A 24,002-nucleotide genomic window follows, 5' to 3' on the forward strand; every position below is an offset into this window, starting at 1 on the left:
CAAAGATGCAAGATCATCTCTCTTAAGTTTCATCCCCTCCTCTAGTGTCCACCGAAGGTCACCATATTCTGTCTTTCCTGTGATCTCTTACTTATCTAGTGCCCTTGTTCAAGACAAATGGTGACTCCAATAACTAGAGTGTCATTCAAGCCTGCACAAAGACCTGGGGGAAGGAAATTGAGGTCCACCTAATACATCTACGGTGACATCTGGTGTCTTTTCATTGTCTGCCTATTTATAACAACATTTTTCAGAAAATATTAACAATACGTATCTCAGTAGTCTCAAATGATAAATTTATTTTGATCTCAGTGTTTGGCAAAGTTTCCCATTTGCAGATTAAAAGGATATTGCCTGCATTGGGCTGAAAATTCTTCTCTCCTTTTAGGCTAGGGAAGGGACTCCTAGGAAAGAAAGAAGTGCTGTGACCTGGTTAAGAGTCTTTGTATACTTGTCGATAACAAACCTCAGCAAACACTCGTTTTTCACAGACAGAGTCCTCACCTACAGATTGTTTTATGTGCAGTCCAACCCTTTGCCTGTGATTGATTATGGGAGAAATATACTGGAATCTGTGGATTTATGGGTCATGTTACCCTGGAAAATGTCATGTAAACTCCATAACCATCTAAGTATAAAATGGAAACGTGTTCCCTTCAGTGGTACATATCAAAACGCTGACATATAGCACTTTCATCTCTAAATTTACACACGCACACGCACACACACACACATACATATATACATATGTATATATAAAACCCTTTGCCGTTGAATCGGTTCTGACTCATAGCAAAACTGTAGGACAGAGTAGAACTGCCCATAGGGTTTCCAAGATGCATCTGGTGGATTTGAACTACCAACCTTCTGTTAAGAAGCCGTAGCTCTTAACCTCTATGCCACCAGCATTTGCATATATATGTGAGTGTGTATATATATATATATATATGTATGTTTGTGTGTGTATATGTATACATGTATGTATGTGTTCAGAAAAAACTAACACAGAGCATTAGACTTATTTTTACTTTCAGAAAAGTGAGGTGAGAATGAGAGTTCCCAATTTAATATGTTACTCTGTCCTATAGGGTCGCTATGAATTGGAATCGACTCGAGGGCACTGGGTGGTGAGTACAGAGAACTAAAATGAGATTGATATATATTACTCAATACTAAGTCAAATTTATTTACATTTTTACAGAGAGAATTTGCAAGAATATATAAATAAAAGTACATAAAATTTAGTATTAAATATCCATACAATAATGTAAAAAATTCATCAAATTCACACAATAATGTAAATAAAAATGTTTTCAAAAGTCTTTACATTGATGCATTATAATTTCAGGTGTAGGCACAGACATTTTAACAATTTTAAAGCACGTGGCTTCAAATACATGTAAAATGTATGAAAAGAAGTAAATGTCAACATTTTACAGACCCCAGAAGTAAATAATTTCTACCAATGTAAGAGATGAAGATACTAATCTCATTAATCCTGGACCTGCATTATAACTCCCAGCCCCCCTGGCCCCACCACATCCCAAGAAACACTTACATAAGCTGTTGCTCACAGATATAAGGCCTTTTCCCCCCACAGGGTTCATCCAATATCTCTTTGTTTGGACTATGCACTATGCACTTCTTTGGGTCTAAAGTTTGAAAGAATGAAAATCTGCAATGAAGAAGAAAATGTTGACATGTAAGAAAAAGAAATGAGAATGCTTAGGATAATGTTGTTTTTGATTAAACAATAGAATTTTTAAGTGTTGGAATGACATAATAATACACTAAGGCATTCATTTATTATGTTTTTCATTTAACAACCACAATTTTTATGATTTCAGAGTACAAAGTTACATAAAAATGAGTCGTCTCCTCAATAATCATAGGATCGAGGCCAGGGATTTTTTTGATTCTTTGTAATTTCTGTTGTCTTTAATGGCTTTGATGTATGATATATTTTACTTATATTTTGTTCAAAGATGTATTGGCTAATCTAGCCTAGGAAGACAAATCAAAGTGTGCAATTTGTCTCTGCGTGATGTTGCAAGTCCCATGTTTAGAAGTAACAATGATATGCAAAGATTACACGAATATAGAAGATAAGCCCAGGATCCACTACTCATCTGTCAGATTGTCATACTGTGATGGCTTGTGTGTTTCTGTGATGCTGGAAGCTATGCCACACATCTTTCAAATACCAGCAGGGTCACCCATGGTGAAGAGGTTTCAAGAGAGCTTCCAGGCTAAGACAGGTTATGAAGACGGACCTGGCAATTTCCTCTAAAAAAATTGGCCAGTGAAAATCTTATGAATAATAGCAGAACACTGGCCTGACATGGTGCTGGAAGATGAGCCCCTCAGGTTGGAAGGCACTTAAAAACGAGATGAATTGACACAGTAGCTGTAATGATGGACTCAGGCTTAACCATGATTGTGAGGATGGCACGGGACCGGGCAGTGTTTCCTTCTGTTGTATATAGGGTTGTTCTGAGTCAGAACTAACTCAATAGCACCTAACAACAACAATGACAATGTGAGAATATTTGAAATATGGGAGAAAGCTCACAAATTTGGACACCAACAGAATAAAGCATATACCACTTTCATGGGTTTCCTCTATGTATGCAAGATTGTATGCATGCACATACTATGTGTTTGTACCAAAGCAAAACAAACAAACAAAAAAACCAAAAAGTCATATATTAAAAGTTCTTCATTGACATAACTACACCACCTTTCATATTACTTGAGCAAGGACTTGGAATTTCTGAGTTGGGCTAAAGTCGTATTTAGTTGCACCATTCTCTTTTCTGTCATCTTGTGGCCTGGACAGTTTACCTTTGTTGTAGTGCACCTAGGTGGTAACTGTGCTGATGAGATCCAAGTATTAACTCACAGAGAACAGAAAAGGTATCTGACTACCAGAAACTTACAGATCCTGAGAGGGAGCAGAGCCGTCCTCCCACAACCAGGTGCCATGTGTTTCATTATAAGAGATCCCAAGCCAGTAAAACTGTCGATGGTAGTTCAAAAAATCCTGCTTGGAAACAGAGACAGACATATTAAGCTAACTTGAAGCTACTCTGGGATTAATTAATAGACATGGCCTATCAATCACACAAACCAAATTCATTTTTAACTTCTAATTTAGAAGGTACAGTCATAGGGTTCATATTTCTTTTATCAGATCTATTTGTTTACAAAGAAAAAAACAATACCACAAAATCTCACTTCACTGTGGACTGCAATATGCTATAATGGGAGTCAGAGTTTTCATGGAACACTTTCTTCATAGAGGATCACCACTGAAGTTTGATTGCAAATGAAAAGTACCTTAAGGGATAAATATGGATATAATCTACTGAACCTATACTCTGCCCAGGTTCTGCATACAGCTAGAGAAATTTTCACTTTTTGTTAAGAAAGGGGGAATTTTTATGATGCTGTTTTCCTGCTAGTTGCTATTGAGTCAATTTTAACTAATGGCAACCCCATGTGTTACAGTGTAGAACTACTCCATAGAATTTTTTTGGCTGGAATCTTAATGGAAGAAGATTGCCAAGGCTTTCTTCCACACTGGTTGGTTTTGAAACACCAACATTTAGTTTACTAGTTGAGTTCAAACCTTTTGTACCATTCAATAGCCAATATTTTGGTTCCACAGTACATCCCAGATATATGACTAAAGCTAGAAAATTCCAAAAGAAATTAAACTCAATTAAAAGAACTAAAGAGTACAGTCGTTAGGTTGGTTCCTTGATGAATAAAAGTCGTGATCTCACATTTCTTCTTTGACTTTTCCCTGAAAAGTTTTTTGCACTTTATCTAACATCCTGATTTTTATCCCCATGATGTAAATCTTTGAGGATTTTTATCAGGTTTTTAATGATTGTTTCAAGGTAAAGGGAATTAATAGATCATTTATCAAATTGTGAAAGGAAATCATAAATTTTACTTTATGAGAATAGAGTTCTCTTACCCACAAGACTAAAGGTCATCTTATTAAATGTTAGAAATCTATGTGCTATATAATCATAGGAAACCCTGCTGGCATAGTGGTTAATCGCTAGGGCTGGTAACCAAAGTGTCGGTAGTTCGAATCCACCAGGCACTCCTTGGAAACTCTATGGGGCAGTTCTACTCTGTCCTATAGGGTCGCTATGAGTTGCCTCAACTCGACGGCACTGGGTTTGGTTTGGGTTTTTTGGTATAATCATATATATATATATATATATATAGTTTTCATGCCTATAGTATGTCTTAAACTATAACTAACCTTTAGAAGCAGCTTGCCTTGTTTCACATAATTGCATCTAGGTGATCAGGCTCGCTGAAACACACAAAGATGAATGAACATGGCCTGCTTCCAAGAGTCCACAGGACTTGTAACTCTGGCTCACTGATTCTGTGACTGTCTTAGCAAGGCTTCTATTTCAGCTTTGATGACGTTGCAGCACATACTGCTCTCTTACAGGATTGATGTACTCTGGCACACTCATCAGCCTATCAGAGGTTTTTTGCTCAAAGTTACTAATAAAATTGTAGACCAGTACTTTGAAATTTGTATTAATCGGAGCACTCATTTCCACAGTAAGTTGTGTATTGCCCCAATTTGCAAATTTACCATTAAACCTACATAGTAATCTGTTAATGGTGTTCTGAGTTGTTTATTTTCGACAAAATGTAACCATCCATGGACTTTCTGACTAAAGACTTGAGTCAAAGTGTTCAGCTCATTTTGATGCTATATTTTTCTAAGTTAAAAAAAATGTGGGAAACAAAAATAAAGTACATGCCAATTCATCTCTGCTTTTCAGCTGAAGCAGACTGGAATTCTGAGAAGCACAGAAATTTCTACTTTCTGCCCAAGTTTTTTCTTCATTCAAAATAAGATAACAGCTGCATCGATACCCAATCCACTTTTCTGGACAAGAACAGCAGTCGGAGTCTAAGAGAAAAATAAAACATGATTGATGGCTCTGAACATTTAAAAATTTCAGTGCTATTTTCTCATTCAAAAATCATTTGTGACACTTGAGACTGCGTTGGCATCTCCTGTCTGGAGGGGAGATAGGAGGGTAGAGAGGGTTAGAAACTGGCAAAATCGTCACAAAAGGAGAGACTGGAAGGAGGGAGCAGGCTGACTCATTAGGGGGAGAGTAAGTGGGAGTATGGAGTAAGGTGTATATAAGCTTATATGTGACAGACTGACTTGATTTGTAAACTTTCACTTAAAGCACAATAAAAATTATTAAGAAAATCATTTGTGCTTTATTCATATTTTCCACAAATATTCCCTGAGAATCTACTATATACTTTTACACCACAGCATGCTATGTTCAGAGAATGTTAATGTGACCAAGTGAGAAATGATCTCTTTCTCCCTAGAGTTATATTCTAGAGCTGGAGTCAGAATTATGTAATTTCCAATCATTTATTAATTACATTTAATGATACCTTTGGTAAGTATACAAAATAAATTCATTACATTAAGGCAGCATGTAGAAGGACATGCAATAGGAGAAAACTGCAAAAGTCTTTTCTTTTTTTTAAATTTTTTAAGAAGAGATCCCAAAGCTGAGCTCTGCAGTATAAACAGGGTCACAAGATCAAAGATAGTCTTCAATGGAGAAAGCATTTTAACATATTTCCTGATTCAGAAAAGAATAAAGTGCTTTGAAGGTTTTCTGGTGGTGCAGCGGTTAAAGTGCTAGGCTGCTAACTAAAACATGAAATGTTGGTCATTTGAACCTACCAGCTGCTCTGCCAAACAAAGATGTGGCAGTCTGTTCCCATAAAGATTACAGCCTTGGAAACCCTGTGGCGCAGTTCTACCCTGTCCTATAAAGTTGCTATGAGTGTAGTTTGGAGCCTACCTTCCTGGAGTTCTATGATGAGTCCTGGAGAAAATGCTATAAGAAACAATGACAAATTTACTTAATTTGGTACAGACTTAAGTGAAGCCATGAGATAACAAAATATTACACATTAGTAAAATAAAATCTTTATTACTAAATGGTTTTATCATCGTTTTGATCTATATCAATACTTGCCTAGAGAAACTTGCCAATTATTCAATAAAATAGCCAAGATAGCCATCAGCAAAAGACATATTCCTCCTAAGATTCCAGAAATCAACCTCCATGGAGTGGTCTGAAAAACTAGAAAAAGAGAGATAGACAAAGACTTAAAGAACAAAGAAAGGGAGTAAAGCTTTTAAAAACAGAAGCCAATTAGAGAGATTCTCAAAAATTTTTTGATTTTATAACACAGTTGTTTTTTGACAATGAAATATTGAAAGATAAAGGCATTCAACTCAGGACTCCATCTGAGGCCAAGGCTTTTATGTGGTGTACTTTATTCTTCAGTGAGACTATCCATACGTTTTCTGTGCTATCCTCTCCATCTCTAAAAGACAGTAAAGCAAATTTACCACTATTTTTTTTTAATTGGTAAAGAAGCTTCTATAGTAAGAAGAGATCAATAGGCTCAGCTTTTGTTTTATGACCTTACATAACAGACATTTAGTTTTATTCTGTCAACAAAATAAAAAAGTGGAAAGTATGATTGCCAGTAGGTAGATGAGAAAACTGAGGGTTCAAGAGGAACATTATTTTCTCACAGTGTCAAAGTGGGTATGTATCCATTCTTTGACTAAGATATCAAAGTAATGTGTGTCTAGGCCCAGAGTCTTTCCTTTAACACTTTCTGTCATTGTCACGGACAATAACACTATCTGGAGTGTGTCCTTCTGCTAATCTTAATGCAGGCTCTGCTCTGAGAAATGTCTTCCTGCTCCTAGCTCTGTGGAGATATTATAGCAAAGAGATGAGACAGGAGCCCCCTGGACCTGGTTGGAGACGTTCCACAGCCAATGCGTGGCTAAATACCCTGCAGGGCTGGATTTGTATTCCACTACGTTGAGTTTGACACATAAACAACCTTTGTTACAAGAACTTTACAACCCAAAATTATTTGCTTACGGACTTTCCCCTAGAACAAATCATCCCATGTTAATACAGAATCAATCTTAGGTGATCCTGCATTAACGTCAGCACACCCCCAAAGACTGTGGTTTTAATTAACAACAGTATAATGAGTCAAATTCTAAATTGGGGTGATCTTTGGATATCACACACTAATGGTCAGTTTTTTAATAAACACTTTGAAACAAGGTGTCATTAATATTTGGCATTCTCTATTTTTGTGATAGAATTATGTTGATCACCATTTAAACACATAAATTTAGTTCTTGTTCAGAATCTAGGGGTACCTCTAACAGAAACCACTCTTAAAACCTGTTAAAAGAGCATCACAAAATGTTTTCTAGATTAGAGAGCTTATAATCAGAAAATTAAAATCAATGTGGGAAGTACAGCCACATGGCTAGCCTAAAAACGTCCAGTGCATTTATGCTTATTTCTCTTAAAGCTCTGCCCTGATACTAGTCATGTCCCCGAGATATCTTTCCTGGACATGTAATATCTGTATAATCTTATTGGGGAAATGCATACCTGCCATGAGAAATGATGCTCAAGGCTGATTCAGGGAAGGCCCAGATGAGTGCTGTTTGGAGAAGAGCGCCGCTGGATCAGAGTTGAGCTGGAGGCTATGGAATTCAAAGACGCAGATGAGGAAATTTAAAAGAAAAATTGCATATTTAAATAATGTTCTTGATCACCTGTTGGTGAGCCACATATGTGTAGTATGAGCAAGGAGCTGTAAAATGACCAGCTTCTAAAATGTTCCGGATATCACAAAACAGGAAATTCTCACTGCACTTTTGTAAAACGAACCCTATGATTAGCATCAGAGAAGTGAGAATCTTTTTTTATATGTTTGAACATCATACTTATCTACAAAATATATTTGGAAAATACTGAAAAAATAGACAAAGGTAAATCGATTTAGAATAATATATTTTCTATGCAGACTTCTATTTTAATGATAAATATTCACTTTGTGTAAAATACAATTTAAACCTTTTTCACATACTAATTCATGATTATCAAAATGACTTCATAAGGAATATGCTATGAAGATCCTTGATAGATGAGAAAACTGAGGTCCAGTGGGGCCAAATAATTTGTCCAAGGTCACTTAAATTTGAAACTCAGGCAGTCCTGCTCCAGAGCAGATGGGCAATATATTTCAAATCAAGCCCAGAGCTACATGTCTGTATTTTCCACAGATTTTTTTTTCTTTTTTTTTTTGCACAAAGTGGTTGGTTTTACTGCCTCTCATTTCTGTGTTTCCTGTCTCTGCCTCATTTAGATCAGCCAGGAGAGGCAAAGGTCAAAAAGCTAGAACCAGAATATCTTCCCATTTCTGTTATAGGTTCACACTCATATACCACAAACAGACACACACACACAGACGCATACACATACTCGGAGGTCAGAAAGTTTAGAATCAGAGTATCTTCCAATTTATGAATTTATTTATTTATTTCTTATTAGAATTCACTAAGAAGAAAAGATTTAAAAATCCGCTCGGGATTTTTAATACCCAAACCTCTTGTGACTTTCTCGTCACAAAACCTCTCTAAACTAATGGTAAGTCTCTGGATGGCATGAATGGTTAGTGCTCAACTAGTAACCTAAATGTTGGCAGTTCACAGCTGCCAGCAGCACCGTGGAAGAAAGGCCTGGCATAAATACTACGGCCAAGAAAACCCTGTGGAGTACTTCTACTGTGCAACACATGCAGTGCCCATGAGTCACAATCCCCTTGACAGCAAAGGCCTTTTTCTTTTTTTGGCTTTAAGGGAGTAAAATGGTATAAAACAAAGTATCAAAGAATGGAAGAGACAAGAACAGAATAGTGACAACAGATATTTGTGTCTTAGAATGTAAATACTCAGCAAATGTTCGCTCTTATTGTGCAGAATAAGAAAAAATGAAACCCAAGTATCTGAAGATTAGAACCAAAACCAAATGGATTTGTCCTTCAAACCCCAGGACATTTTTTTTAAGCATTGAGGTGTACTATACTGAGGAAAGGTGAGGGTTAAGCAACAAAAAACCATATTTGCAATTGCCCATCCCTGCTACAAGCCAGAAAGAAATTATCTCAGCTCCCTCAGGAGCTGAAGGGGGAAAAAATAATTATTCACAGATGAAGTGAGCTGAAAATCTCCAGAACCACAGGCCCAAACCAAAACGCATTGCCATCGAGTCAATTCCAACTCATAGCGACCCTATCGGACAGAGTAGAACTGCCCCATAGTTTCCAAGGAGCACCAGGGGGGTTTGAGCTGCTGACCGTTATGGTTAGCAGCCATAGATAGCTCTTGACCACTATGCCACCAGGGCAGATATAGAAAATTCTGGGAGTTTTTATATTATCCTACAATATGCTTTCAGAATTTCCATGGCCATGCTTACAATTTACTTATTCATTATGCCCATGTTTGTTTTCTGTCTCCTTTCTCTGGAGGGGAATCAGGATCAGTTCAGGTATGTACTTTTTTTTTTTTTTCACTGTTTTATACCAAAGAGATAGAAGAGTATCTGGCACCTGGTCAACACTCAATAACTACTTGGTATGTGAATGAATACATGAAAGAATGGTACAAAACATGATATTGGAGTTTTTTTTTTTTTTTTTTTGAGAAATTACCAGTCTGAACAATGTTATCGAGACTTGGAATTTACCCTACAGTTATGTTCATTCATTGCTTTTACGTCCATTTTTTAAGAGCAAGAGAGACTCGAAGGACAGTGGACATTGTTTGAGACCTACCAAAATGATAGATTGTTAATAACTTACAAAAAAAAAAATTGAACTTAGGGTACATAGGGACTATGTAGGGGGCAAAAAATAACCATGAAAAACTATAATCAATAAACATTCAGTTAAACCAGAAACACGTGTAGTCAGCAAGGAAGCCAAGTAAAGTAAGGTTACGTCTGAGAGATGGTCAATGGGGACTTAGCAATGTGAAGGTTATTGTGACTTGACTGAAAACCCTTTTGGTTGGAATTCTTATCGTTATCTCCTCTAACCCTCCTGTAATGCTGTTAAGTAGTTAGTATTAGTATTCCCACAGTAAACAAACAGAAAAAAAGAAGATAAAAATTAAATATAGGAATTTGAAATTGAGATAAATTCCGACAAACAAACGGATACTGGGCTTGGCTACCTTATTCTACAAAGAGAAAGTTCATATGGCCAAAGGGGAAAAAAAAATTATTTTTCTTTTATATAAAAGTAAATATACAGTTAAGTTGTAATTTGTCATTTATAAAAGATTACAAATTTTACTACTCTGCCTTTGAAAGCATAATAAATTATACACTGTATGTGTGTTTATAAATTGTTACCGATTATGGAAATGGAATTTAATATTTATAAATAGGAACAAAGTTTCCTGTCCTAAGATTTCCAAAACAAATTGTTTATTCAAAATTGTGAAGGTGCAAAAATTTTAAAAAAACAGATATTCAACACTTAAAAAGCATTAGATAAATTATAATAGATACATGTTATAGAGTATTATGTGGCCATTAAAATGAAAACCGAAATAAAATTTAAAATATGGGAAAAATCTTGAGATAAGAAAATGCTGATTTTCATGCCTTATGTGTATATTCTTTGAACCAAAATTTTTCTACAAATTTACTCAAAGGAGATAATGAGAAAGGCAGTATGATTATTTACAAGGATGAATTTTCATTGTGATTTACAATACCAAATGATAATAATTGTAATAAACAAAAATGAAGAGAAAAAGCAAAATCTTATATATCAAAAAACAAGAAAAGTTACATAATTGAATGCAAGTGTATTATATTCAGAAAGTGTCAAGAATACATAATTGTGTACAGAACAATATTATTTTTTGAAAACTGCCTACCATATAGAGAAATATTATTCACATTTTATATTTACAATGTGTAACATTCTAATTTCATAAATATATAAATATGAATCTACATTTTTCTATATATCAGTAATAAATGGCCACTTTAGAATAATCCAGAAATAATTTCATAAGTAAAGTTATTAATCTTGTTAAAAGATATATATGTGTATATTTGTATTTGTATGTAAATGTGTATGTGTATATATGTATATTATATATGTATACACACACGTATATTAAAGCACAGTTGTAAAGAGGTTGGCTGCTAACCAAAACATTGACAGTTTGAATCCATTGACAAGTCCTTGCAAACCCTGTGGGGCACTGCTACTCCGTCCTATAAAGTTGCTATGAGTCAGAATCAACTCGATGGCAATAGGTGTGGTTTTCATTTTATACATATATATAGAGAGAGAGAGAAAGCGAGTATATGAGTATATACATAATATATGTACACGCACAAATCAATATAAAAATGGTTAGAAAATTAATCCAAAAGATTGATATAATTCTTTTTCCCTTTTTGGAACTTTCTAATTTTAAAAAATAAGTCATCAGCTCTGCCAAGCGTGGACTGTGAGACCTATTGGAACCCAACAGTTATTGCCAGTTAACTGAACCTGAGACCTTGAGAGGTTCTTGATTTCCCCCAACATCTTGAGGTAAAATGCTTAATTCCATATACTCCAGTTTCTATATGTGTGGATTAATGTTAAAAAAAAAAATTAAAAGAAAATACAGAGACAACTGGCATTAGAGATTTGAACTTTTTTATTAATTTATTTTATTTATTTTGTTGCTGTGATAAATATACAATCATAAAAAGTCATTTTATCAATATGCAACAAGAACCAGAATATTGTTCATACACTTAGGTATTTACACTAGTGGAAATCTCTCCTACAGAATTAGTTCAATACTTAGACATTCAAAAGTTTGATTGTACAAAGTGCTCATCACTGTGCTATTGATATCAGTTAAAATACGGAGGCAAACAACAACTCAAATGATAGGGCTATTGCCCAAAAGGTCTATAACCTCAAATGATAGGGCTATTGCCCAAAATGCCTATAACCATGTACGGCCAGTAAAAGGTAAAAATGAAATTAAAGAAGTAAAATAGAAACAGAGTAATGGTAAAATGCTGAATGAAAAAAAAAATTTGAACATGTGATGATGGCAGGTATATTTTTGAAAACTAAATAAATAAGACAAATAACTACAAATTCATAGAAGGGATGAATCAATGATTGATTAATTTTCTGTATTTCTCAAATTACTCATTATTCCACCCCATTGGGATTCTGATATAGAGAATAAATGTGGTAAATAAAATCACTTTATGCAAAAATATTTACTCGCTTGAAAAGCATTTACTTTCTGCATCTAAAGATCATGTTGATGGTGGTGTAATTTTTAAAAGTCATAATCTGCATTTTAAGATTATATTTTTGTTTATTTATGTGTCAAAGTCCACGTGTGTAGTTCTAGTGTTTAATACATATTTTAGGCATTGTTTGAAAATATGAAGTAAAATAAAACAAACATGAGAAAGCCATGTACCCATAGGTTCAAAACACTTGATCCCTTTGGTTCCAGATACTTCAGGTGTTCTTCGCCGCCGCTGGGAGGAAGTTTGAAGTCGCAACTCAGAGTAAGTCACACTTTCTTCTCTCATGGCTGCAAAACAGACATATGTTGAAGACAACGCAACAGTTATTTTATGAATTCGTGGAGCAAAAAAATTCCGTCACTGAAATAAATGGTGCATAAAGAGATAGAGCTACAATTAAACTTTGAATGATTTGGAACCTATTTCAAATAAGGCCAAAAAACCCACTGCCGTCTAGTCGATTCCAACTCATAGGGACACTATAGAACAGAGTAGAACTGCCGCATAGAGTTTCCAAGGGTCGCCTGGCAGATTCCAACCGTGGACCTCTTGGTTAGCAACCATAGTACTTTAACCACTATGCCACCAGGGTTTCCTTCAAATAAGGCAATATCTTTAAAAACGGAAAACCATTGGAACTCAAAAAAGATTTAGAAAATAAGTTGTTATGGGATACGATTTTGGAACTATTACTCAAACTTTTTTTTTTTTTAAATTACAGATTCCAGTGGCAAATTTATGGCACATGTTGAATTATTTGATACTTGTGCATAATAAAGAAAAGCCAGATTCTCTGCCTGCTGTGGCAAGTCCTCTGAGTTTCACAAAATCCACATTCTTTTACGCCTTTATATTCCATGACATCTACCTCCATGGTCACGAGGACACCTAGATTGCCTCTTCAGTCGTGACCTATTCTTAAGAACCTTCATGCTGTCAATCAAGCATGTCTCTTTTTCTAGTGTATGTGTTTTTTCTCCTATATTGCCCCATCATTACTTGGTAATTATTTAAAGTATGACTCAAATTCTACCTCTTTCATGAAAACTTCCCTAGCTTTTTGATAAAAATTCATCTCTTCTTCCCATGTACTCTCCTTGCTGTTTACACTTCTATGTTAACTAGTCATCACCTTCTGCTTTGTTTCATGCAATTGTTTCCAGAGTATGGCAACCCAGATGGTGGAAGTCATGTAGTAATAATTTTGTAATTGCTACAGTTACTTATTAGATTCATTTGTACCTGTTAAGATCCCCAAAACTTGAATTTTACATCAAAATTAATATTTAATATTTTAAATATATCCTAGATCAAAAGGAAGTTTGAAAGTATTTCAAGGCTTGGAGAATAATTTTGGTACTTCAACAGTTCTTAGCTATTGCATGTATTATTGAAAATGTAAGTCTAATAAAGGCTATTCTGTGTGTTTTCCTGTTGGAATATTTGGTTTGATCATTTTCTTCAAAACTCTCTCTATGTAGATGTTAAGTGTTCACTTCACAAATGTCCTGTTGCCCTCATTTCTGGTAGTTATCATAATAAAGTTCAATATGGTCGAATTTATTCTAGTCTGCCTATCATCTATCTATGGGTTAATCAAACAATCTATTTGAATACGTGTCTCCTTATTTATAAATCTAACTTTACGTCTTTCTATCCAACTAATTTTCATCCAATTTCACTGAAAATTTAAAAATGCTAGATCTTAAGTAAAATAAATTAATATCTTGAAAATTATAAATGCCTACTATTTAGAGGAGGATGCCAAGCCTTGGTAGAAGGTGTTTTTCCTGGAAAAAATAGGTCTTAAATCTTGGAACAAAAGTCTGAATTTAAGAATTTTTGATGGTCCTTAATATAAGCACAAGGGAGGTAATAAAGAGAAATAAATGTATAGGCTAATGTCTTTTTCTGTCAGTCCTACCATAGAAAATAATGGTTAAGTAAAGAATATAAAAATAACAGCTCTGTGGATGCAACCAGACAGGACAGTTACATCTAAAAGTATTACCAGGTCTGGGCCCTTTCATCAGCCTGACCTTTAATTGCATTAAAATACCTCTTGTATTTTCAGTAATAATAAGTTTCACTCTATCCTTGGATTCTTGGATTTCATGAAATACAGGTATTTTCTATCAGAAAAGTAGATCACCCCCTTTATTTTTTAGTTCTATGCAGTCTATTATCAAACATCACATTCTACTTTCAATTAATATTCTAAAAATTATAGCCTTGAGAGGAATGCTTGTGATGTCATTTTTTGCTCCTTGGAAACTCTACGGGGCAGTTCTACTCTGTCCTATAGGGTAGCTATGAGTTGGAATCGACTCGACGACAGTGGGTTTAGTGGGTCCAGATCAAGAAGAGTCATGCTATTTATCGCTATGAATGGATTACAAGGTTTTCCTAAGTACAACTCAACTTCCTGACTATTTTATAAGACTTTCTGCTGAAACTGACAAATTCACTGTGAGAAAAGAAGAAAACATGAATAAATGTCAGCTATTTCATGTTCAAGGATGGGAAGAGTCAATATTGTTGAGATGTTAGTTCTCCCTAAGTGGCTTATAGTCTACGCAATTTCAGTTAAAAATAAAAACAAACTCCTGTTGTGTGTTTGTGTGCATGCACATGTACGTCGGTAAAGAAAGAAGATGATATATGTATGTGTTATATATACATACAAATGATCTACAATATTGAAGGCACTTATCAAAAAAATAATAAAGTCAGGTATCAAGATTTACTATACAACTACACTATTTTAAGACAGTATAGTAGGAGCTCTGGTGGTGTAGTGATTATGAGCTTGGCTGTTAACCAAAATGTCGGCAGTATGAATCCACCAGCTGCTCTTTGGAAACCCTATGGGACAGTTCTACTCTGTCTTCTACGATCTCTGTGAGTTGAAATCAGCTTGATGGCAATGAAATTGGTTTGGTTAGGTTTTGGATAGTACTGGCACAAGGATAGAACAACAGACCAGAAGAGAGACCAGAAATAGACTGGAAAATGTATGGTAACCTCGCTTTTGAAAAAAAATTCAGTGGGGAAAATAATGACCTTTTCATTTAAATGATGCTTAATAAAAGTAATTTTGATCTTTACATTTCACATCATAAGCATAGAAAAATTAACTTGAAATGCATCAGTTCCAAAAGAAAACATATAATATCTGTATGACTGTGTGGATTGAAAGACATTTTCTAATCAAGACCAAAAGGAAAAAAAAAAAAAAGAGGAGGGAAAGAGAGGTAAAATAGAAAGTATCAATTAATTAGACTTTATTGAAATTAAATTTACAAGATCTATCCTGAAGTATAATGTTGTCAATGATAGGATAATATCCATATGCCTACAAGGAAGACCAATTAATATGACTATTATTCAAAGTTATGCACTAACCACCAAGGCCAAAAATGAAGAAATTGAAGATTTTTATCAACTTCTAGGTCTGAATTTGGTCCAACATGTAACTAAAATGCCTTGGTAATTACTTGTGATTGGAATACGGAAGTTGGAAACAAAGAAGGATTGGAAAATATGGCCTTGGTGATATAAACGATGCTGGAGAGTTCATGATAGAATTTTGCAAGACCAATGACTTCTTCTTTACAAATACTTTTCTTAACAACAGAATTGGCAACTACACATGGGGTGCTGTCCAGATGCAACACACAGGAATCATATCGACTACTTCTGTGGAAAGACACGATGAAAAAACTCAATATCATTAGCCGAAATAAGGCCAGGGACCAACTGTGGAACAGACCATCAATTGCTCACATGCAAGTTCAAGTTGAAGCTGAAGAAAATTAGAACAAGTCCACAAGAGCAAAAGTAATTTAGAGACCATCTCAAAAATAAACTTGAGACATTGACAACCAATGACTGAAGACCACATGTGCTGTGGAATGACATCAAGCACATCATACATGAAGAAAGCAAGAACTCATTAAAAAGACAGGGAAGAAAGAAAAGACCAATATGAATGTCAGAAGAGACTTTAAAAGTTGCTGTTGAAAGCTGAGTAGCTAAAGTGAATGGAAGAAATGATGAAGCAAAAAAGCTGAACAGAATATTTCAAAGGGCAGCTTGAGATGACAAAGCAAAGTATTATACTGACATGTGCAAATACCTGGAGATAGAAAACCAAGAGGAAAGAGCACACTCAGCATTTCTCAAGCTGAAAGAACTGAAGAAAAAATTCAAGCCTCGAGTTGTAATATTGCAGGATTCTACAGAGAAAATATTAAACCACACAGGAAGCATCAAAAGAGAATGGAAAGAATACACATGGTCACTATACAAAAAAGAATTGGTCGACATTCAACCACTTCTGGAGGTATCATATGATCCAGAACCAATGGTACTAGGAAGAGATCCAAGCTGCACCGAAGGCATTGTCGAGAAACAAGTCTCCAGGAATTGGCGGAATACAGTTGAGGTGTTTCAACAAACAGATGCAGCACTGGAAGTGCTCAGTTGTCTGTGCCAAGAAATCTGGAAGACAGCTACCTGGCCAACTGTCATTGATTGAATTGTGACCCCCAAAAACTCGTGTGTCAACATGATTAGGCCATGATTCCCAGTATTTTGTGGTTGGCCTCTATTTTGTGATTGTAACTTTATGTTAAAAGGATTAGGGTGGGATTGTAACACTGCCCTTACTCAGGTCACCTCCCTGATCCAGTATAGAGTTTCCCTGGGCTGTGGCCTGCACCACTTTTTATCTCCCAAGACATGAAAAGGAAACAGAGAGTTGAGAACCTCATACCACCAAGAAAGCACCACCTTTGGACACGGGGTCCCTGTGCCTGAGAAGCTACTACACCAGGGAAAGATTGAAGACAAGGACCTTCCTCCAGAGCCAACGGAGAGAAAACCTTCCCTTGGAGCCGATTCCCTGAATTTGGACTTGTAACCTACTAGACTGTGAGAAAATAAACTTCTCTTTGTTAAAGCCATCCACTTGTGGTATGTCTGTTATGGCAGCACTAGATGACTAAGATACCAACCAACTGGACGACATTCATATTTATGCCTATTCAGAAGAAAGGTGATCCAACAGATTAAGGAAATTATCAAACAATATCATTAATACCACACACGGGTAAAATTTTGCTGAAGATCATTCAAAAGCAGTTGCAGCACCGCATTGACAGGAAGCTACCAGAAATTTGAGCTGAATTCAGAAGAGGATGCAGAACAAGGGATATCACTGCCGATGTCGGATAATCCTGTCTGAAAGCAGAGAATACCAGAAAGATGTTTATCCGTGTTTTATTGACTATGCAAAGGCATTCGACTGTGTGGATCATAACAAATTATGAATAACACTGCAAGGAATGGGAATTCCAGAACACTTAATTGTGCTCATGAGGAAACTGTGCATAGACCAAGAGGCAGTTGTTCAAACAGAAAAAGGGGATACCACATGATTTAAAGTCAGGAAAGGTGTCCATCATTGTTGTATTCTTTCACCATACTTATTCCATCTCTGTGCTGAGCAAATAATCTGAGAAGCTGGACTATATGAAGAAGAATGGGCATCAAGATTGGAGGAACAATGGGCATCGGGGTTGTCACCAGGAAGATGACACAACCTTGCTTGCTGAAAGTGAAGAGGACTTGAAACACTTATTGATAAAGATCAAAGACTGCAACCTTCAATATGGATTATGCCTCAACATAAGGAAAACAAAAATCTTCATAACTGGACCAATAATGAACATCATGATAAATGGAGGAATGATTGAAGTTGTCAAGGATTTCAATTTACTTGGATCCACAACCAATGCCCATGGAAGCAGCAGTCAAGAAATCAAAAGATGAGTTGCATTAGTCAAATCTGCTGCAAAAGATCTCTTTAAACTGTTCAAAAGCAAGATGTTACTGTGATGGTTAAGACTGCATATCAACTTGGTGAGACATGATTCTCAGTGTTTTGACCATTGTGTAATGTTGTGATTGCTCCCCTGTTGATCCAGAGGTTTAAGGGGCCCAAAGTAACCAGGTCTCATTTTTAACCTCCAGTTTAGTGGCATCAATGATGTTTCTTCAGGTTGAAGCCTGACTGCTTTGGAACTATGACCTCTAGGCCTGCAGATCATAAGGTCTCAGGGACAGGAAGCAAAAATCTTAGGAGTAGGCCCAATGGGGTAATAGTGAGTGGTTACACTTCCATTTTCTCCCCTTGATTCCTGGGCCCATGAATCCTGGCTACAGAAGAAAGAGCACCATATATTGGACACCGGTTTAGAGCATATACAGCCTCCTAGACAACATTTTTCCATCCCTGCAAGGTATTTCCACCTAGCTGGCACAGTAACTGTGTCTTTAGGAGGCCATTCCATTTTTCTATCAAGCCAGTTGCTTCAGGATTATGGGGAACATGGTAAGACCAGTGAATTCCATGAGCATGGGGCCTACTGTCGCACTTCATAACAGGGACGTGATCGCAGTATTACACGACTGCCAAAACACTGAGAATCATGGGTCAGCCAAGCTGACATACAATTGTACCCACCACAATTACTTTAAGGACTAAGGTATGCCTGCCTGACTCAAGACATTTTTTTTTCAGAGACTGAGGAGCAGTGTTTTTTGATGAACCCTGGCCATCACCTGGTCTTTTGACATTGAAGCATGTATCAAGCACATGTTTCCAGTGATTTAATTCTTGCCTCTTTTGCTTTTCTCTGCTGGCAACCACTTGGCCTCTTTGATTTATGTACTCCATGAGGCATGATAGAATATCCCTGCAAAGTAAAAATAAATAAATTGGCAATATTTGAAAAATAAATGTAAAATGTAAATCTATTGGGTATGTTAATTATAGCAAATGTAAATTTTAATGTGTCACTATTTTCTAAGACCATATTTTGAACATAAAATTTCATGAAAAACAGATACAGATTTGGAAGTAAGTGATGCTTTTAAAGAAAAACGTAATGACTAAATTTTTTTTAAAAACCAAATTTAAGATTTAAGTTATATTTCTACACATGTATGAAGAAACTTAGCATTTTCCCCACAGCAAGTCAATTTCTCTATTTAGTTATCAAAGTTATAAAATCAATATTATTATACATGTAAGTTTACTATTAATTTTAGTCATAGAATAACATATGACAAATAGTCATAAATTGATTAAATGTAATATTTCTTACATTCTATGGGTACTAAGTACAGAATTATTTTGTAAAGTCTTTCTACATTGAATTCTAACATTATTAAGAATTATTAGTAACTGAGGAAAACTTTTTTTATTTTTCTCCTTTTCCTTTAATTATTATTTCATTCTCAAAAAAGTTATTGATATAGATCCACCAATGCGACTTACCACAATATTGCAGCTAAAACACCAGAAAATTTGACAACATCGGCGACTGTAAGAAACACTGGCAGCAAGGAAAACAACAGAGCATACCTGTATTGTGTACAGAGGAAACTACATGATTCGAACTGTCATTTTAATTGACTAATAATGACAGCTCTGACAGGAGTGCATGAAAACATTCAAAAAGTAAATTAGCATAGAATTTTAGTCTTGTAGCTATATTGATACATACAAGGTGGGTTTATGAAAAATATTTTTGTTATAACTAACTCCAAAGATATTTTTTATACAGAATAGTAAATTTCTGCTGAAAAACTGCGTAACATTTTTAGAGAGTCATTTTGGTTTGACCCCCCTCTGACAGTGTTACCTGGTGTAGTCTACACCTTCTCCTTCCCCCGCCTCCGCACCCCTCTAGTGATGCCACTGCTTATGAAGAACGGAAAAGGCATCCAAGTGCCAGAAACTTATACATCCCAGGAGAGCAGACTCATCTTCCCACAACCAGGCTTCACTACAAAAGAGCTCAATCCAGTATACAGAGAGTAGGGAGGTTATAAAATCTTGGTTGAAAATGGAGACAAACGTGTCACATTAATTCAGTTCACTCTGGGAGCCATGCACCTTTAAGAAAGTCAATAGCCCAGCTTCAGACTCTGCCTGTCAATGACACAACATTTTTATCTTCTAATAAGAAGTTGAAGAAGCCCTGGTTGCACAGTGGTTAAAGCAGTCGACTGCTAAACAAAACGTCTGCAACTCAAAGCCACCAGGAGCTCCAGGGGAGAAAGATGTGGCAATCTGTTTCGATAGAGATTGGCAAGCTTTGGAAATCCTGTGGGATCGCCATGAGCCAGAATCAACACAATGGTAGTGGGTGGGTTTTGATGAGATGTTGGGATCCCTGGTGGTGCAGTGGTTGAGGCAGCTGATAACCAAAATTCAGCAGGTCGAATCCACTAGCTGCTTCTTTAAAACCCTATGGAGCAGTTAGTTTAGTGTGTCCTATAGGGTTGCTATCAGTTGAAATCATAAGGTTGCTATCTATGAGTCAGAATCGACTTGAGGGCATTGGGTTTGGTTTTTGATTTTGATTTATAGAGACAAGACCACCAGAAAAATCTCACTCATGTAACCACCTGCAGACGCATAAATAATGGAAGAACTTTGTAAAGATAGACAGGGTTCTAACAGAATACTTCCTTCACAGTAAATCAGAGTCCTGGTCTCATAACACCCTGAATCAAGGATATCTTGAGATTTAAATATCCTGGATATACCCCATTGATCCGCCACTCATGATACACTCTTCTTTCTCTTAGAACCATGCCCTCCATATTTATTTCACATTGTACCCCAGAGAGAAAACAAAAGCTGCACTAATTTAAAACAAGTGATAAAAGCAACGAGAAGACCTAGCTATTACAAAGCATTTTAGCTGGTTCTTTGAAATTAGTAACTGATAAGACATTGAAATATAACTTTATGTTTAAACTAGGTATTAGTTTATGTGATCATTTGTAGCTATAATCACCCATGGAAAAAAAATGTAGCTAATAAGTCCCATAAGGGACATACCAACAATACCATCAGACACTGAATAAGCATGGTTTGATGATAATGAGACCATTTGACTTACCTGCATCACAGTGTTCTGTTTTTGTGTCTGACTATTAATGATGATTTTTCAGTGCTTGTTGAATTTTCCCTAAAATGTTGCATACATTCTATCTGATAATTTGGTTTTGATGTTTACCGTGTAAATCCTTGAGACATTTTATACCAGTTTTGTAATGAGTATTTCAAGGTACAGGGAATTAATAGGCAATTTTTTTCAAATATATTTATCCATTTAATATCTGAATGAGGAGCCAGAACAAAGGATTCACCTTACGTAGCCAGTTTGTTTTCCTGGATCAAGCTTCCTTCCAAAGGCAAATGTGGGAAGTCAGGGTCGAGTACTACTAAATCATTCTCACTTTCCGTCTAAGTATGCTGGGTCTGACCTCAGAAGCACAGAGAATCCAGTTCTGTGAAACTTGTTGGTTAGCAAAAAGGTAACTATTGCATTGATACCAATCTGCTTTTCTGGATGAAGATATCATCAGAGTCCAAGAGTGAAAATAATTAATAATATGGGAATTTTCAACAATTTTCACTGGTGTTTACTCAGCTAACAACAATTTGTATTTATTCATTCTTTCAACAAATGTTAATTCAGAACCTACTATATGTACTACAGTGTGGCACGTTCAGGGGATATAACTGTGAACAAGTCAGACATGACCTTTATCCCGTATTGGAAAGGGTAAGATAGAATTAAAGAATTACAACCATTTAGTAATTACAATAAATTATTCATATTGTAAGTATTAAAAGAACTACAGTATGCTAAAAGAGCGGGTAGCAGAGGATGGGGAAAAAGAAGGATTTTTTTTAAGATATAATACATAAGGTGAGTTCTTAAGGGCGAACAGAAGTTAACTAGATGAGAGGAAGAAGTAAATGAGAAAAACTTTGCACACAAACCAAACCCATTGCTGCCAAGTCGATTCTGACTCATAGTGACTCTATAGGACAGAGTAGAGCAGCCCCATAGGGTTTTCAAGAAGGGACTGGTGGATTCAAACTGTGACCTTTTGGTTAGCAGCTGTAGCTCTCAACCACTTGTTTCCTGAGCCAGGGAAGAACCTGGTATACCAGAAGACTTTTAATAGATATACAGGAAGTGGATGTTGCCCCTGAAAGATGGACAGGTAAATAAAGCCACTAACTTAAAGAGTGGTAACTGACTCTAGCAGAGATGGTGTCTTATTCATTTTTCTCTCCTTAGTGCCTATAAGACAGAGCATATGATAAAGACTCAAATGTTTGCCAAGTGAATGGTGCTAAAGTTGATGAAGATAATTATGACAGAGAGTTCTCAGTGACTCTGATCTTTTGGAAGTAGATTGCCAGGCATTTTTTCCAAGATCCCTCTGGGTGGATTCAAACCATCAACTTCTTGGTTAGTAGCCAAGTGCTTCCCCATTTGTGCCACCCAGAGATTCCTTTTGTGTATGTAGTAGTAGTGGTGCCTTAGTAACTTTCTCTATTTCTTCTATAAAAAAAATTATTTTATTTAACCTACTGGATCTACATGAAGATAGGAAAGAAGAGAAAGTTTCAGAGAGCATATAGAAAAGTTTCAAATGGCAAATGGATTTTGAAATAAACCTCCCAAGATAAGTAAAACTTATAAATGCCAGAGAACGGCTGCATTTTCCTGAGTCATAATGGTCTGTTTGCACTGTGCATGGGTTGCCATGAGCCAGGCGCCACCTTGACTGAATCTGACAACAAGAACAACAAGAAGCCAATGAAAAGGAGACATATCTTTCCTTAATGCAGTATTGGAGCCACCGTCCTAAGACTTTAAGATTTTTGTATCAATATCCACAGTCATTTTTTGTGATATTTATATCATGTTTAGATATCAAAGTTGTATTTATATCATGAAAAGAATTTGGAATATTTTCCTTATTATCTAGGCTCTAAAACAACGTATGTAGCATTCGACTATCCAGTCCCCAGAAGTTTTATAAAATTCTGGCTCATGTGCATGTATTTTTGTGCGTGTACCAAACCAAAAACCAAGCCAATTCCAACTCATGGAGACCCCATGTGTGTCAGTAGATATAATATGTTAAATAAGAACATATTATTTATGTAAGAACTGTGCTCCATAGGGTTTGCAATGGCTCTGATCTTTTAGAAGTAGATTGCCAGGCATTTCTTCCAGGACCCCTCTGGGTGGATTCAAACCATCAACTTTTTGGTTAGTAGCCAAGTGCCTCCCCATTTGTGACGCCCAGAGACTCCTTTTGTGTGTACAGGAGTAGTGCCTGAGTAACTTTCTCTATTTCTTCTATAAAAAATTATTTTTTTTAACATACTGGATCTACTGAGACCAAGCATAATAAGTGAAAACTTAAAAGAAATTATCCATTTTCTCTATTTTCAAAGAATTCACACAAAGTAATGGAAAGTAATTTCATAATATTTTAAAAATTTCCTCTGTAGCAATAATTATTCCCATATGAGTCTAAATTCACTGGACAGCAACAGTTTTTTTTTTTTTCTTGTTTCTTATCTTGTGTATTTGTGCTTCATTTTTGTTGATAGGTTGCTATTTTGTTCATTTCTATTTTTAACATCTATTAATTCCTTGAGTTCAGTCAACTTCTGTTTCAGTTCAATCTTTTAATTTATTTTTTGGCATTTCTTGTCCTTTGTTTCTATGATTATATGAAGATATCTAATTCAATTTCCAATATTGTATTGCCATTTTTCCACTCTGTGGCTTTTTTTTTTTAAAAGTGGGTGACTTTTCGTAGGCAAAAACCTTTTATTCA

The 24,002-nt window shown here is 35.7% G+C and overlaps 1 protein-coding gene across 1 annotated transcript; it reads right to left on the reverse strand.

Moving 5' to 3' along the window:
* Positions 1-1,326: 1,326 nt before the first annotated feature.
* LOC104847222 (natural killer cells antigen CD94-like) lies at positions 1,327-12,551 on the reverse strand. The gene is made up of 6 exons (XM_064285176.1): positions 12,420-12,551; positions 6,060-6,192; positions 5,883-5,942; positions 4,803-4,954; positions 2,940-3,043; positions 1,327-1,675 (listed from the first exon to the last, which is right to left on the reverse strand). The coding sequence occupies exons 1-6, from the start codon at positions 12,549-12,551 to the stop codon at positions 1,555-1,557; spliced, it is 702 nt and encodes a 233-aa protein (XP_064141246.1). The 3' UTR covers positions 1,327-1,554.
* Positions 12,552-24,002: the final 11,451 nt, after the last annotated feature.

This window comes from Loxodonta africana, chromosome 4 (assembly GCF_030014295.1).
Source record: "Loxodonta africana isolate mLoxAfr1 chromosome 4, mLoxAfr1.hap2, whole genome shotgun sequence".
Lineage (NCBI taxonomy): Eukaryota > Metazoa > Chordata > Mammalia > Proboscidea > Elephantidae > Loxodonta > Loxodonta africana.

Excerpts from the sequence above, each read along its gene's own strand:
- LOC104847222 (XM_064285176.1), bottom strand. The coding sequence starts at position 12,551 with ATGAGAGAAGAAAGTGTGACTTACTCTGAGTTGCGACTTCAAACTTCC. Across the intron at positions 6,193-12,419 it reads TGGGTACATGGCTTTCTCAT|TCTTTGTCTATCTCTCTTTT; the intron begins GTTTGTTTTATT and ends TTGTTCTTTAAG. Across the intron at positions 4,955-5,882 it reads CATCATAGAACTCCAGGAAG|ACTCCGACTGCTGTTCTTGT; the intron begins GTAGGCTCCAAA and ends TTTTTCTCTTAG.